Source organism: Cheilinus undulatus, linkage group 5 (assembly GCF_018320785.1).
Source record: "Cheilinus undulatus linkage group 5, ASM1832078v1, whole genome shotgun sequence".
NCBI classification, from domain to species: Eukaryota; Metazoa; Chordata; class Actinopteri; order Labriformes; family Labridae; genus Cheilinus; species Cheilinus undulatus.
Window position 1 is genome coordinate 274,544 of NC_054869.1, and position 17,897 is coordinate 292,440.

Sequence of the window (17,897 nt, forward strand, 5' to 3'; positions counted from 1 at the left end):
TCTTCATCTCACCTGGTGGGTCATAAATGCTAAGTCCTGAGTTTTATTGACGTTAACGTTTATCCAGATAGTCCACCGTATTTCTTTAACATTAACTTTGGAAGCGCCTGTGAGGGCTGTGTTAAGCTTGTTAATAAATCATCGGCAGATAAAGCCAGTTTTTGTTCCCCAGACAGCGGTGCCATCCCCTCTATGTGTTCGCTCTGCCTGATCCATCGACTCAGCGGTTCGACAAACAAGGCGAAGAGGAGCGGCGATGCACAGCAGCCCGGCCTCGATCCTCTTCCCAGAGCGAATGACTTGGTCAGATCTCCATTAATTCTAATTCTAGCAGTCAGTTCATCTTACAGGGCTGCAAATGTGTCAGTTATAGTTTTATGAAAACCACATTTTTCTAATACCTTATATAAAAATGACCATCTCACTGAGTCAAACGCTTTTTCTGCACTAAACTTAATAAGACTGACTCCAGTTGTTGTTGTGTAATCAGCTTCTTTCTGTAGTGTTGTCCTGACATTGTCCTGAGTCTCTGTCGAATGAAACCCGTCTGGTCCTTCTGGGAGGACTGATTCTAGTCTTTCTGATAATATAGAGATGAACACCTGATAGTCAATACTCAACACACTGACAGGACGATAGTCCAGTTTATCCGCCCCCTCCTTCAGACCGACAGAGATTACTGCATCTCTCCATGACGGGGATTTTTTTCTCTTCCAAAACCCAGCTAAAAGCTTCAGAAGTACTGGAACCAGTTGATCTTGCATTATTTTGTGCCACTCTGGGTTGTAACCCTCTGCCCCCGGGGATTTTCCACCTTTTAGTCTCCTTCTTGCTGATTTTATTTCTTCTTTCGTTATACTGGAGATTAGTTTATCATTTTGTTCATTTGTGACCTTCTGCAGATGGAGATAAGTCTAATTTTTAAGTCATATTTTGACCTTTTCAACCAGTTTTGTATTTTATCTCAGATTTTTAACTCCAAACTTTGACTCCATAATCCCATAGTTTGACATTTTAGACTCACAATTTAAAATGTTGAATATTTTGACTTTTAATTTCATGATTACAAATTTTATTTCATATTTTGACCTTTAAACTCATGGTTTTGACTTTCTTTCTGCTATATTTGCCTTTTAAAAACACTATTTTTCAATTTCATGTTTTGACCTTCTTGAACTAATAAATGTACTTTTCTCAGACTGAGCCTTTAAACTGATCTTTTCTACTTTTTAAATGTCAAAATCATTTATCAGCAGTGCTACGTTTTGTTTTTTATATTTTATTTCTGGTGAAATGAAGCTGACAGTTTCTGGTTAAAAAGGTGACCCCGTTAGACCCTCAGGTTAGACCTGAATCCAGGATCTGGCCCCTGCTGTGACTGAGTTTGACACCCCTGATCTAATCTTTAACGCTCTCCTTTTCTCTCTCTGCTCCTCTCTTTTACTCCTGGATGGAAGTTTGCTCCACTGAAAGAAGAAAATATAAAAACAAGGAGTTTTAGATTTATGACCATGATATTACCATTAAAAGATCAAGTTTTATTCACATCTTAGTCTCATCAACTCTCGGCTCCTCTGCTGTCTTTTCTGTAACACAGCTCTATCATCACACCAACAGGTTCATCTTCTTCCTCTTTCACCTGATTACAGGTAAACCACTAGTGACTTCCTCTCCTCTCCTTCTCTTTTCCTTTTACTTCATGTTTCATGATTCCTCAAATCTGAAGCCTTTTCTGTGATCGTTCTCCTGTCGTGGCTCGTCATTTCCTCCAGGTTTCTCTCCTTCCTGGAGAATCTTCTTCTGTAAGGTACATCTGTCCTTCCCTCATCTTGTCTTCATAACTGTCCTTCACTCAGCACTGTCATTTATTTTTATTTAACCCTGAAACTTAAAACTACCAAAAGTAAACCACACTGTACCTGTGGTTAGGAGGCATGTACTTCAGACGTGTGTGATTTCCTGTATTCTGGTGTGTTTTTAGACGATAACAGAGGATCTCAGAGAGAGGTTATGAGCCTAAACAGAGAGAATCTTTGTTGTTGATTCAGCTCTAACGTAGAGTTTGAGGAGTTCATTCAAACACAGCTGTTTGTTATGGTCTATAAATAAAGTTTGTCTTTATTTTGAACATTTCTACTGTTTTCTACTTAACTCTTGAAGTAGGGTTGGGTTATGATACCGAGCAAACTCGATCACAGCTTTTGTTTCATGAGATGTATAAAACGACTTTATCGCAGCCACTGAATTCAAATTACATTGAAATTTTCAGCCGTCAGCGTACAGTTCTCTCTGGAGTTTCTCTTCTCCCACGGTCTCCTAACGCCTCCCTCACTGCAGATGGCATGTATGTGTGTTGAGTATCAGCAGAGGACACAGGGACGCCAGAGAGAGCAGAGGAATAAACGGCCAAAGAGAGTTAGCGAGAGACGGAAGTCTGTCATCTGGCAGTGATGCAGATTTAGAAAGGAAGACGTCAAAAAAGCTGCAGTAATCTGTCAAATATGCCGTAAGATTACGCCTAGATTACAGCAGCAGGAACACAAAACATCTCCAAAGACATAACTAAGTGTTGTTGAACAGCCAGGATTTCAAAATCTCAAAGAAACCACCAAAAGGATGATCTGCCCAGGGGTGACTTTTCCCCTGGTTCTCTGCCAGAGTGGGTGAGAGAAGGCGGAGCAGCAGCTGACAGTGTGACCACAATGAGGAGGGGGGCCTAGGAAAAAGGTCGGGGGCCACTGGTGTGATTTTGTTTCACCCTCAGACTGGAGAGGAGCAAGGCGCTCCAGTTCCACCCACTTTTCCAAAAGATGCCAACAAAGTCAGAATGACATTTCCTTGTTTTAAAGGTTTAAAAAGCCAGACTGGTACTAAACTAAGAGCCGCCTGGAAGCAGAAAGACCGACTCTTATAAGTGAGCTGATGATCCAGATCTCTGAACAGGGCCACAATCCTCATCAGTCTGAGCGAGGCTGGACGGACAGAAATAAAGACACGCTTTAGTCAACTATCAGACCGGGTCAGCTGATGGGGCGGTCTTTAATGAGTGCTAGTACATGTAGCTACTATAGAACCAGTCCACATGAACAGACCTCCTCTGTACCAGTCTGAGCTCAGACTGTTAAAACACATTCCTGATTCTGTCACTGAGAAACTTCCAGAACAAACAGATTTAAACATATAAGTCTGCATGATGAGTCAGTCTAAGAAAAATAGCAGTGTTTTATCTTAAATAGTCCACAGAGCGCTGGTTTGGAGCCGTGGAGGTGAATGTTAGTTGTGCTCCTTCATCCACTGCTCGGTCCACTGGACTATCTGATCCAGGTTCTGCTCCAGGTCTTCGGGGCTGTTGCTGGGTAGCTGGTGGACGATGTCGTGACTGTACGCCTCCATGGCCTCCTCATAGATGGTCTGGAAGATCTCACACTGAACGTTGTCCTGCAGCTTCTTCCCTGTGTAGCCCCTGGCAGTCAAAACACAGGGAAATTTTCAGTCTTTACTTCTATCGCAGCCATTCATACCAAAAGTTTTCTGAAGACACTTTGAAAAACTCTTTGCTGTTTTAAAAAGTCGCTTGTCGTTATTTCTGAAAACAGGAGGTTTCATAAAAAGCAAAGTCCTTAATAAGTGAGTGGTCATACTTTAGAAGCTGGGCACCTCATTGAGGCCAGGGTCATGACGTAGACGAAAAAATAAGAAAGTACACTCTAGAAAGATATATGTTATAGCCTGTTTATAATAAAGGCCTGCCTCCACACATGGGCCTGTTTATTATAAAGGCCTGCCTCCAAACATGAGCCTGTTTATTATAAAGGCCTGCCTCCAAACATGAGCCTGTTTATAATAAAGACCTGCCTCCAAACATGAGCCTGTTTATTATAAAGGCCTGCCTCCAAACATGAGCCTGTTTATTATAAAGGCCTGCCTCCACACATGGGCCTGTTTATTATAAAGGCCTGCCTCCAAACATGGGCCTGTTTATTATAAAGACCTGCCTCCAAACATGAGCCTGTTTATAATAAAGGCCTGCCTCCAAACATGAGCCTGTTTATAATAAAGGCCTGCCTCCAAACATGAGCCTGTTTATAATAAAGGCCTGCCTCCAAACATGAGCCTGTTTATAATAAAGGCCTGCCTCCAAACATGGGCCTGTTTATAATAAAGACCTGCCTCCAAACATGAGGCTGTTTAATATAAAGGCCTGCCTCCAAACATGGGCCTGTTTATAATAAAGACCTGCCTCCAAACATAAGCCTGTTTATTATAAAGGCCTGCCTCCAAACATGGGCCTGTTTATAATAAAGACCTGCCTCCAAACATGAGGCTGTTTAATATAAAGGCCTGCCTCCAAACATGGGCCTGTTTATAATAAAGACCTGCCTCCAAACATGGGCCTGTTTATTATAAAGGCCTGCCTCCAAACATGAGCCTGTTTATTATAAAGGCCTGCCTCCAAACATAAGCCTGTTTATTATAAAGGCCTGCCTCCAAACATGGGCCTGTTTATAATAAAGACCTGCCTCCAAACATGAGGCTGTTTAATATAAAGGCCTGCCTCCAAACATGGGCCTGTTTATAATAAAGACCTGCCTCCAAACATGGGCCTGTTTATTATAAAGGCCTGCCTCCAAACATGAGCCTGTTTATAATAAAGGCCTGCCTCCAAACATGAGCCTGTTTATTATAAAGGCCTGCCTCCAAACATGAGCCTGTTTATAATAAAGGCCTGCCTCCAAACATGAGCCTGTTTATAATAAAGGCCTGCCTCCAAACATGAGCCTGTTTATAATAAAGGCCTGCCTCCAAACATGGGCCTGTTTATAATAAAGACCTGCCTCCAAACATGAGGCTGTTTAATATAAAGGCCTGCCTCCAAACATGGGCCTGTTTATAATAAAGACCTGCCTCCAAACATGAGCCTGTTTAATATAAAGGCCTGCCTCCAAACATGAGGCTGTTTAATATAAAGGCCTGCCTCCAAACATGGGCCTGTTTATAATAAAGACCTGCCTCCAAACATGGGCCTGTTTAATATAAAGGCCTGCCTCCAAACATGAGGCTGTTTAATATAAAGGCCTGCCTCCAAACATGGGCCTGTTTATAATAAAGACCTGCCTCCAAACATGGGCCTGTTTAATATAAAGGCCTGCCTCCAAACATGAGGCTGTTTAATATAAAGACCTGCCTCCAAACATGAGCCTGTTTAATATAAAGGCCTGCCTCCAAACATGAGGCTGTTTAATATAAAGGCCTGCCTCCAAACATGGGCCTGTTTAATATAAAGGCCTGCCTCCAAACATGGGCCTGTTTATAATAAAGACCTGCCTCCAAACATGGGCCTGTTTATTATAAAGACCTGCCTCCAAACATGAGCCTGTTTATTATAAAGGCCTGCCTCCAAACATGAGCCTGTTTATAATAAAGGCCTGCCTCCAAACATGAGCCTGTTTATTATAAAGACCTGCCTCCAAACATGAGCCTGTTTATAATAAAGGCCTGCCTCCAAACATGAGCCTGTTTATAATAAAGGCCTGCCTCCAAACATGGGCCTGTTTATTATAAAGACCTGCCTCCAAACATGAGCCTGTTTATTATAAAGGCCTGCCTCCAAACATGAGCCTGTTTATAATAAAGGCCTGCCTCCAAACATGGGCCTGTTTATTATAAAGACCTGCCTCCAAACATGAGCCTGTTTATTATAAAGACCTGCCTCCAAACATGAGCCTGTTTATTATAAAGGCCTGCCTCCAAACATGAGCCTGTTTAATATAAAGGCCTGCCTCCAAACATGAGCCTGTTTAATATAAAGGCCTGCCTCCAAACATGAGCCTGTTTATAATAAAGGCCTGCCTCCAAACATGGGCCTGTTTATAATAAAGGCCTGCCTCCAAACATGAGCCTGTTTATAATAAAGGCCTGCCTCCAAACATGGGCCTGTTTATAATAAAGACCTGCCTCCAAACATGGGCCTGTTTATAATAAAGGCCTGCCTCCAAACATGAGCCTGTTTATTATAAAGGCCTGCCTCCAAACATGTGTCTGTTTATTAAAAAGCCCTGCCTCCAAACATGGGCCTGTTTATTATAAAGGCCTGCCTCCAAACATGAGCCTGTTTATTATAAAGGCCTGCCTCCAAACATGTGTCTGTTTATTAAAAAGCCCTGCCTCCAAACATGGGCCTGTTTATTATAAAGGTCTGCCTCCAAACATGAGCCTGTTTATTATAAAGGTCTACCTCCAAACATGAGACTGTTTAATATAAAGGCCTGCCTCCAAACATGAGCCTGTTTATTATAAAGGCCTGCCTCCAAACATGGGCCTGTTTATTATAAAGGCCTGCCTCCAAACATGGGCCTGTTTATTATAAAGGTCTACCTCCAAACATGAGCCTGTTTATTATAAAGGCCTGCCTCCAAACATGAGCCTGTTTATAATAAAGGCCTGCCTCCAAACATGAGCCTGTTTATAATAAAGGCCTGCCTCCAAACATGAGGCTGTTTAATATAAAGGCCTGCCTCCAAACATGGGCCTGTTTATAATAAAGACCTGCCTCCAAACATGGGCCTGTTTATAATAAAGACCTGCCTCCAAACATAAGCCTGTTTATTATAAAGGCCTGCCTCCAAACATGGGCCTGTTTATAATAAAGACCTGCCTCCAAACATGAGGCTGTTTAATATAAAGGCCTGCCTCCAAACATGAGCCTGTTTAATATAAAGGCCTGCCTCCAAACATGGGCCTGTTTATAATAAAGACCTGCCTCCAAACATGGGCCTGTTTATTATAAAGGCCTGCCTCCAAACATGAGCCTGTTTATTATAAAGGCCTGCCTCCAAACATAAGCCTGTTTATTATAAAGGCCTGCCTCCAAACATGGGCCTGTTTATAATAAAGACCTGCCTCCAAACATGAGCCTGTTTATAATAAAGGCCTGCCTCCAAACATGGGCCTGTTTATAATAAAGACCTGCCTCCAAACATGGGCCTGTTTATTATAAAGGCCTGCCTCCAAACATGAGCCTGTTTATTATAAAGGCCTGCCTCCAAACATGAGCCTGTTTATAATAAAGGCCTGCCTCCAAACATGAGCCTGTTTATAATAAAGGCCTGCCTCCAAACATGAGCCTGTTTATAATAAAGGCCTGCCTCCAAACATGGGCCTGTTTATAATAAAGACCTGCCTCCAAACATGAGGCTGTTTAATATAAAGGCCTGCCTCCAAACATGGGCCTGTTTATAATAAAGACCTGCCTCCAAACATGAGCCTGTTTAATATAAAGGCCTGCCTCCAAACATGGGCCTGTTTATAATAAAGACCTGCCTCCAAACATGGGCCTGTTTATAATAAAGACCTGCCTCCAAACATGGGCCTGTTTATAATAAAGACCTGCCTCCAAACATGAGGCTGTTTAATATAAAGGCCTGCCTCCAAACATGGGCCTGTTTATAATAAAGACCTGCCTCCAAACATGGGCCTGTTTATTATAAAGACCTGCCTCCAAACATGAGCCTGTTTATTATAAAGGCCTGCCTCCAAACATGAGCCTGTTTATAATAAAGGCCTGCCTCCAAACATGAGCCTGTTTATTATAAAGACCTGCCTCCAAACATGAGCCTGTTTATAATAAAGGCCTGCCTCCAAACATGAGCCTGTTTATAATAAAGGCCTGCCTCCAAACATGGGCCTGTTTATTATAAAGACCTGCCTCCAAACATGAGCCTGTTTATTATAAAGGCCTGCCTCCAAACATGAGCCTGTTTATAATAAAGGCCTGCCTCCAAACATGGGCCTGTTTATTATAAAGACCTGCCTCCAAACATGAGCCTGTTTATTATAAAGACCTGCCTCCAAACATGAGCCTGTTTATTATAAAGGCCTGCCTCCAAACATGAGCCTGTTTAATATAAAGGCCTGCCTCCAAACATGAGCCTGTTTAATATAAAGGCCTGCCTCCAAACATGAGCCTGTTTATAATAAAGGCCTGCCTCCAAACATGGGCCTGTTTATAATAAAGGCCTGCCTCCAAACATGAGCCTGTTTATAATAAAGGCCTGCCTCCAAACATGGGCCTGTTTATAATAAAGACCTGCCTCCAAACATGGGCCTGTTTATAATAAAGGCCTGCCTCCAAACATGAGCCTGTTTATTATAAAGGCCTGCCTCCAAACATGTGTCTGTTTATTAAAAAGCCCTGCCTCCAAACATGGGCCTGTTTATTATAAAGGCCTGCCTCCAAACATGAGCCTGTTTATTATAAAGGCCTGCCTCCAAACATGTGTCTGTTTATTAAAAAGCCCTGCCTCCAAACATGGGCCTGTTTATTATAAAGGTCTGCCTCCAAACATGAGCCTGTTTATTATAAAGGTCTACCTCCAAACATGAGACTGTTTAATATAAAGGCCTGCCTCCAAACATGAGCCTGTTTATTATAAAGGCCTGCCTCCAAACATGGGCCTGTTTATTATAAAGGCCTGCCTCCAAACATGGGCCTGTTTATTATAAAGGTCTACCTCCAAACATGAGCCTGTTTATTATAAAGGCCTGCCTCCAAACATGGGCCTGTTTATTATAAAGGCCTGCCTCCAAACATGAGCCTGTTTATTATAAAGGTCTGCCTCCATATAAAAGCCTGTTTATTATAAAGGCCTGCCTCCAAACATGAGCCTGTTTATTATAAAGGTCTGCCTCCATATAAAAGCCTGTTTATTATAAAGGCCTGCCTCCAAACATGAGCCTGTTTATTATAAAGGTCTGCCTCCATATAAAAGCCTGTTTATTATGTAGACGAAGAGGAGCACGAAGACGTTACCTGCCCTCCAGGCGTGTGTACAGTTGCGTGTTGTCAGTGCGGAGGACGAAGACGATGTGAAACCAGCGTTCAGGGAACAGATCACAGCCGTGATAATCGATGATCACTCCTCCTTCCTCCATCTGTTCATCCAGCTCATCCACCACCTACACCAGTCACATGAGCAAGATTAGTAATCTGATTAGTAATCTCAATGTGGTGTCAGTGCTGTCCATTGGCTGCTCCTGATGAAGTCAGAGGTCACAAATATCAAACGTGTTATATACTAGTGCTTTTAAAAAAATTAGAATATCATGAAAAAGTTCAATATTTTTTGTCACTTGTTTCTGAAAGGTAAACCCATATATTATATAGACTTGTTACACACAGAGTGAAATATTTCAAGCCTTTATTTCTTGAAATGTTGATGATTATGGCTGACAGATAAGAAAACCCAAAATTCAGAGTCTCAGAAAATGAGAATATTCCATAAGATCAATTAAAAAGGATGTTTTCAACAGAAATGTCAGGCTTCTGAAAAGTCTGTTCATTTCTATGCATCAATACTTGGTTGGGCCTCCTTCTGCATGAATTACTGCATCAATGCGGCGTGGCATGGAGGCGATCAGCCTGTGGCACTGCTCAGGTGTAATGAAGCCCAGGTTGCTTTGATAGCGGCCTTCAGGTCATCTGCATTGTTGGGTCTGGTGTCTCTCATCTTCCTCTTGACAATACCACATAGATTCTCTACGGGGTTCAGGTCAGGCCAGTTTGCTGGCCAGTCAAGCACAATACCACCATGGTCATTGAAGCAGCTTTTGGTACCTTTGGCAGTCTGGGCAGATGCCAAGTCCTGCTGGCACCTGCCCAGACTGGACTTCAAGCAACGTGGAGTCTGTGCCTCACCACTCTTCCTCCAGACTCTGGGACCTTGAAGAGTGGAGAGGACCAGAATCCAGGTTGCTTGAAGTCCAGTGTGAAGTTTCCACAGTCAGTGATGATCTGGGCTGCGATGGCATCTGCTGGTGTTGGTCCTCTGGGTTTTTCAGGTCAAAGGTCAGCGCAGCCACCTACCAGGACATTTCAGAGACCTTCATGCTTCCTCCTGCTGACCAGCACCATGGAGATGCTGATTTCATTTTCCAGCAGGACTTGGCACCTGCCCACACTGCCAAAGGTACCCAAAGCTGCTTCAGTGACCATGGAGTTACTGTGACTCTGACCTGAACCCCATAGAGAATCTATGGAAGATGAGAGACACCAGACCCAACAATGCAGATGACCTGAAGGCCGCTATCAAAGCAACCTGGGCTTCATTACACCTGAGCAGTGCCACAGGCTGATCGCCTCCATGCCACACCGCATTGATGCAGTAATTCATGCAGAAGGAGGCCCAACCAAGTATTGATGCATAGAAATGAACAGACTTTTCAGAAGCCTGACATTTCTGTTGAAAACATCCTTTTAAATTGATCTTATGGAATATTCTCATTTTCTGAGACTCTGAATTTTGGGTTTTCTTATCTGTCAGCCATAATCATCAACATTTCAAGAAATAAAGGCTTGAAATAATTCACTCTGTGTGTAACAAGTCTATATAATATATGGGTTTACCTTTCAGAAACAAGTGACAAAAAATATTGAACTTTTTCATGATATTCTAATTTTTTGAGATGACTAGTGTTCAGGCTGCGTCTGATCAACCATCCTCCATGGCTGTTTCTGTCAGATTTCATTGTCACTACTGCCAGTGTCTACATTTGGAGGATAATGATGTTAGACATCAGTCTCCTCATGTCTGTGGTCTGATGTGGTTTTTATGTGGTCCTGTGTGCAGACAGGAAGCAGGTACTCTGGGCTAACAGCTTGGTTTATTCAGTTAGAACAAACAGGAAGCAGAGCGGCGATGAGGCTTTAGTAACATCCACAGGGACTCTCAGACATTTCTGCTTTCATGCAGACCTGGATCAGGAGTGGTTTAAGGGTTAAACTCACCCGGTCTTCATCCAGGATGGGACACTGGTACTCTTCATCGTAACCGTCATACAGCTGTCCTGTTAAAGCACATGAAGACGGCCTCAGCATGGCTCTGACGTCTGACAGTACGGCTCTAAAGTCTGTCTGAACTCATGGGTGGATGCTCAGGGAGCCGTTTACTCCAGCATGATCTAACCGTGCCATTTTTACAGCGTTTACCTTCTTGAGCCAGGTCTCCGATGTTGACGTAGGTCAGACCTGTCCTCTGGGCCAGCTCCTTCCCTAACGTGGTCTTTCCCACCCCGGGGGTCCCTGCAGGAGAGAGCATGGACAGCTGCTTTGGATGTCTCTGTATTTATCTATTTACTGGGATATCAGTTAATTCCTCATAGCATGACCAAAAACCACAAATACTCTGCTCCGCTCAGCTTGACACATGCTAGCAGGAGTATGGAGTCATGATTGTTACAACACTCCGAGATCCTGACTTAACCATTTAGGTCTCAGAAACCGCCTGCTTGTTCGTAGATTTTCTACTCTCTCACAGTTTAAAATTTTAAGACATAACTGACTTTAAAACTCATGGTTTCAACTTTCTCCTCGTATATTTGCTCTTTAAAAACATTTTTTCTATTTTTAATATGGTGTTCTGACCTTTTGAACCAACAAGTTGGACTTCTGATCTCAGATTTAAGCATTTAAACTTTACATTTTTACTTTTTGAATTTCTAAATGATTTATCATCAGTGCTGTTTTTTTTTTCAGATTTCGTTTCTGGTGAAAATGAGTTTGACAGTTCTGGTTAAATGTGGACCCTGGTAGGCCCTCAGTTAGACCTGAATCCAGAATCCGGCCCCTGCTGTGGTTGGGTTTGACACCCCTGATCTGCAGTAAGATTAAACAGAAAGAAGCAGCAGCCACCTTTACCACTGAAGATGAACCACTGCCGAAAAACGCTCAGAGATTTTAATGATAGCCAGAAAATGTTGGTGTTGATTTAAGGGATGCACCACTGAGGGTAACTGAGACCCTTTTCAGGTGAAAACGCTAAACTTTTGTAGCCGTTTGGCCGTCTGTTTACACGAGAACGGCGCTGGAAACCGAACAATTTGGAAACGGGCTCCAGAGTGGACGTTTTAAAACGTCTGCGGTCGGCTGTCAGGCGTGTCACAGCGCTGGCGTAGCTCACCGGGATTCAGCTTGTCAGGGCACAGACAGCTGGGTTTAGAGAAAGGACTCACGATTCTCTGTAGGATCGGCGCCTGCTTCTGTAGTCATGATAGTAATTTAGAGATTATCAGCCTACTTTCAGCGTTTTTATCGACCATCATGGTAATCACTGCAGTCACCATGGTGCAGACAGAAATATCACGGCTCATATCGACACAGAAAAAGGCTTTGCATGATCAGTCTTGTTCTGACGTAGATATCTGCTGAGTTCATTTCCCACACACAAATTCAGCTACAGCCTTTCATTTCTGGCGCTGGAGCCTTTTCAGAAAGATGTTTCTGTTTTCCTTCATTTCTGCTCTTCAGAAATGATTTAGACTTGAGCTGTTATCAAAGCTTTAATAAACGTCAGCCTGCAGACTCTCCTGTCTCCTCATTAGGTTAAATGATCTAATTATTTTTACCCAATATTGTGATTGAAATTTAATATGCGATTATTTTCTTAAGTTCCTCATCTCATTAATTTTCCAACAGAAACAAGCAATAATCCATTCTTTACTAAAACCAACATGATATTAGATTAAACTAGGGCTGAAGAATTTAAAGACATATCCGACTGTGATGATTTCAACTCATCTTGCTAATTGGACTGTTGTATTAAAGGGGGTGATTGTTTTAATATAATTCTCTTATTTAACAAGAAAAACATACAGACATGAGGAAAACAGGATTTTTTTGTACACTATTCCACAAATATGCCACTAGAATGATTGTTTGATATGTAATGCATAATGTCTCTGCTGCAAAAATAAATCAAGCTGGTATTCTGACACACATTTCATCTTAAAGAAATATTCCACCTTCTGTGATTTGAAAATTGCAGCAGTTTAAGCTGATTTGTGATGAGTGACCCAGCCGTAGTCTCCTCCTCTACGTCAGAGCTCAGCTGATGGAGGAGACACGACTGGAGCTTCTGTGAAGGTTCAAAACATTTCATCACTTCAACAAGCAGATAAAACTGAAAGGGGGAAATAGAAATATTGTTCTGATTAAAGATCATTTTTTGCTGCACTAAATCCAAAAAAAATTAAAGACTGCAGGAGAAAAACGTGTCCCTGAAAAATCAAACCAGTCTGAGAGGAAGCCTTCCTCATAACTAGACTGGTCTGTTAAAGCATCTCTGTGCTTGTATGTGAAATGTCGCCGCCGCGCTGCAATAGTGATGAAGAGGAGGATTTAGTGACGAAGTACTCTCAGGCACGCGTGTGTTTAACCTGTTATCATGAACACAGCGAACAGCAGCACGGTTCCTGTCGTAGAGACGGTTTTACTGTGCAGTAAATCACCTTACTACCGCAGTTTAGTGTTTGCTGCGTTCTCCTGTAGACGAGCCTGTTTACTAAACGTCACCATGTAGACCAGGCCTGAGGGCCACATTGTTTTCACAGATTAATGTAAGGAACAAATGCGTAGCTTCAGTCCCAGTCTACTCTACCATTTATCTTTAAACTCAAACCTACAGCGCTGCCCCCTGTCTGAGTCCTGACGCGTTTACTTGGGTCGTCTTTGTGAGATTTTAAAATAAGTTTGATGATCTGAAACACAGATGGGAAAATATGCAAAAACACCAGGAATCAGAGAGGGCAGACACTTTCCTAAAGCGCTGTAAATCTGTCAGCCTAGAAGTTTCTGAATGAACGTAATACTGGTGCATTTGGTACATTTTCATGTTTACCTTTTGTAAATGGATTTAGTGATTCAGCAGTAACAGCCTTAGCTAGCTCTGATTCTGTCCATCACACTGATCACAGACAGCTGCTTCCTGTTTCCATGTTTTTGATATTTAAACGGACCTTTGGCCCTGTTGGTACCGTATCCATCCCGTAAACCCGATTTATACTGCGCATGTGCAAACGTGTCTACATCCGCTCGGCAGCCTTTCGAAGCGTTTTACGGCAGTTACTGATCCGTACTACGCATGTGCAAATATACGTCACCTTCTTTTAATTTTTTTTTGCCAGAGGCAAAACAACAAATTAACAAATTAAAACAAGAAGAAGAAGAAAATCAAATTTGAATGACTGCATTTTTATTGAAAGTTCAGTTTCCAAACAAGCGGCGTCACTTTAATCCAGATCTACAGCCTGGCACATAAACCAGACACTGCTTTGGCCGTTTTCTGTATCAATGTATTTAATTTTAAATAAAGTTGGTTTGTTCAAAAGACCCATGTATTATGTCGTCATTTTTAAAAATTTGAATAAAGTTTTTGTAAAAAAAAAAAAAAAAAGGTGACGTATATTTGCACGTGTAGTACGGATCAGTAACTGCCGTAAAACGCTTCGATAGGCTGCCGAGCGGATGTAGACGCCGCACATGAACACTGTTTTAAAGTGTCAGTAATTTTCATTCACTGAGTACTATGACCACGTTTCCTAAAAAAATGGGACAGGATGTAAAACAGAAATTAAAACAGGACAGGATGATTTTGTAAACGTGAAAATATTTAATGGAAAAATAGTAAAACCACAATTAATCAAAATTTATGAAACAGAATGAACCTAAAAATATTTGAGCATTTTTTCTCAATTCAGAGAAATTTGTGACTTTTTTCCTGCAGAATTCTGACTTTATTATCAGAATTCTTTTTATCTCCTCTTCCACTGGTTATGAGGAAATGTGACTGCTGTTGGAAAATAAAATGTCTGTTAAACGTTAAAGAGTGACGTGTTTAAGAAGCCTGTGTGTGATTTCAATCCTCTGGACTTTTATTCTGACTGTTACGTCATATCTGAACAGATTAATCAGAGTTATTCCATGTTTGAACAGATTAATCAGAGTTATTCCATGTCTGAACAGATTAATCAGAGTTATTCCATGTCTGAACAGATTAATCAGAGTTATTCCATGTTTGAACAGATTAATCAGAGTTATTCCATATCTGAACAGATTAATCAGAGTTATTCCATGTCTGAACAGATTAATCAGAGTTATTCCATGTTTGAACAGATTAATCAGAGTTATTCCATGTTTGAACAGATTAATCAGAGTTATTCCATGTCTGAACAGATTAATCAGAGTTATTCCATGTCTGAACAGATTAATTAGCGTTATTCTATGTTTGAACAGATTAATTAGTTATTCCATGTTTGAACAGATTAATTAGCGTTATTCTATGTTTGAACAGATTAATTAGCGTTATTCTATGTTTGAACAGATTAATTAGCGTTATTCTATGTTTGAACAGATTAATTAGTTATTCCATGTTTGAACAGATTAATCAGTTATTCAATGCTTGAACAGATTAATTAGCGTTATTCTATGTTTGAACAGATTAATTAGCGTTATTCTATGTTTGAACAGATTAATTAGCGTTATTCTATGTTTGAACAGATTAATCAGTTATTCTATGTTTGAACAGACTAATTAGCGTTATTCTATGTTTGAACAGATTAATCAGTTATTCTATGTTTGAACAGACTAATTAGCGTTATTCTATGTTTGAACAGATTAATTAGCGTTATTCCATGTTTGAACAGACTAATTAGCGTTATTCTATGTTTGAACAGATTAATTAGCGTTATTCTATGTTTGAACAGATTAATTAGTTATTCCATGTTTGAACAGATTAATTAGCGTTATTCTATGTTTGAACAGATTAATTAGCGTTATTCTATATTTGAACAGATTAATTAGCGTTATTCTATGTTTGAACAGATTAATTAGTTATTCTATGTTTGAACAGATTAATTAGTTATTCCATGTTTGAACAGATTAATCAGTTATTCAATGCTTGAACAGATTAATTAGCGTTATTCTATGTTTGAACAGATTAATTAGTTATTCCATGTTTGAACAGATTAATTAGTTATTCCATGTTTGAACAGATTAATCAGTTATTCAATGCTTGAACAGATTAATTAGCGTTATTCTATGTTTGAACAGATTAATTAGTTATTCCATGTTTGAACAGATTAATTAGTTATTCTATGTTTGAACAGATTAATTAGTTATTCCATGTTTGAACAGATTAATTAGTTATTCCATGTTTGAACAGATTAATTAGCGTTATTCTATGTTTGAACAGATTAATTAGCGTTATTCTATGTTTGAACAGATTAATTAGTGTTATTCTATGTTTGAACAGATTAATTAGCGTTATTCTATGTTTGAACAGATTAATTAGCGTTATTCTATGTTTGAACAGATTAATCAGTTATTCTATGTTTGAACAGACTAATTAGCGTTATTCTATGTTTGAACAGATTAATTAGCGTTATTCTATGTTTGAACAGATTAATTAGTGTTATTCTATGTTTGAACAGATTAATTAGCGTTATTCTATGTTTGAACAGATTAATTAGCGTTATTCTATGTTTGAACAGATTAATCAGTTATTCTATGTTTGAACAGATTAATCAGTTATTCCATGTTTGAACAGATTAATTAGTTATTCCATGTTTGAACAGATTAATTAGCGTTATTCTATGTTTGAACAGATTAATTAGTTATTCCATGTTTGAACAGATTTATTAGTTATTCTATGTTTGAACAGATTAATCAGTTATTCCATGTTTGAACAGATTAATCAGTTATTCCATGTTTGAACAGATTAATCAGTTATTCTATGTTTGAACAGATTAATTAGCGTTATTCTATGTTTGAACAGATTAATTAGTTATTCCATGTTTGAACAGATTTATTAGTTATTCTATGTTTGAACAGATTAATTAGTTATTCCATGTTTGAACAGATTAATTAGTTATTCCATGTTTGAACAGATTAATTAGCGTTATTCTATGTTTGAACAGATTAATTAGCGTTATTCTATGTTTGAACAGATTAATTAGCGTTATTCTATGTTTGAACAGATTAATCAGTTATTCTATGTTTGAACAGACTAATTAGCGTTATTCTATGTTTGAACAGATTAATTAGCGTTATTCTATGTTTGAACAGATTAATTAGCGTTATTCTATGTTTGAACAGATTAATTAGCGTTATTCTATGTTTGAACAGATTAATCAGTTATTCTATGTTTGAACAGATTAATCAGTTATTCCATGTTTGAACAGATTAATCAGTTATTCTATGTTTGAACAGATTAATCAGTTATTCTATGTTTGAACAGATTAATCAGTTATTCTATGTTTGAACAGATTAATCAGTTATTCTATGTTTGAACAGATTAATTAGTTATTCCATGTTTGAACAGATTAATCAGTTATTCTATGTTTGAACAGATTAATTAGTTATTCCATGTTTGAACAGATTAATTAGTTATTCTATGTTTGAACAGATTAATCAGTTATTCCATGTTTGAACAGATTAATCAGTTATTCCATGTTTGAACAGATTAATCAGTTATTCCATGTTTGAACAGATTAATCAGTTATTCCATGTTTGAACAGATTAATTAGTTATTCCATGTTTGAACAGATTAATCAGTTATTCCATGTTTGAACAGATTAATTAGCGTTATTCTATGTTTGACCAGATTAATTAGCGTTATTCTATGTTTGAACAGCTGTATTAACAGTTTTTTTTACCTGTGAGCAGAATGTTCGGTCTCTTCCTCATCTTCATCTCCCTGCGTTAGCAGCAGACACGTGTCCTGGTGTTCTGAACATAAAATGCAGATTTAACCATTAAATTAATGTACTCTGATCCGCAGGAGAACGTTAACCTGTACGGCACATGATCGGAAACACACCTGAGGCCAAGGAAGGTGAAAAGACCCCACACTTTAGTCTGAAGATGAGGATTTCTGCCACTGAAGCCCGACGAGACTGCTGGTGTTACGGTTCGATGAGCGACCGTGCTAAGTGCTTCTTCCGGATGTGGCTGTCGTAGTTAGAGCAGATTTCAGGGATATATAACTGTTCCTCCTAGATACGGACTTATATTAAGAACATTCTAGCTTCACGTTAAAATGAAGCTGAACAAAGGCGCTTTAGTGAGG

General features: G+C 39.8%; 1 protein-coding gene across 1 annotated transcript; it reads right to left on the reverse strand.

Moving 5' to 3' along the window:
• Nucleotides 1-3,015: 3,015 nt before the first annotated feature.
• On the reverse strand, nt 3,016-17,791 carry ak6 (adenylate kinase 6). Its single transcript, XM_041787880.1, has 6 exons — nt 17,649-17,791; nt 17,485-17,557; nt 10,985-11,077; nt 10,784-10,842; nt 8,810-8,955; nt 3,016-3,463 (listed from the first exon to the last, which is right to left on the reverse strand). Exons 2-6 carry the CDS (start codon nt 17,519-17,521, stop codon nt 3,274-3,276), a joined length of 525 nt encoding a protein of 174 aa, XP_041643814.1. The 5' UTR covers nt 17,522-17,557; nt 17,649-17,791; the 3' UTR covers nt 3,016-3,273.
• Between the last annotated feature and the right edge of the window lie 106 nt (nt 17,792-17,897).

Excerpts from the sequence above, each read along its gene's own strand:
- ak6 (XM_041787880.1), bottom strand. The coding sequence starts at position 17,521 with ATGAAGATGAGGAAGAGACCGAACATTCTGCTCACAG. Across the intron at positions 11,078-17,484 it reads ACCGAACATTCTGCTCACAG|GGACCCCCGGGGTGGGAAAG; the intron begins GTAAAAAAAACT and ends TCTCTCCTGCAG. Across the intron at positions 10,843-10,984 it reads CGGAGACCTGGCTCAAGAAG|GACAGCTGTATGACGGTTAC; the intron begins GTAAACGCTGTA and ends GTGCTTTAACAG.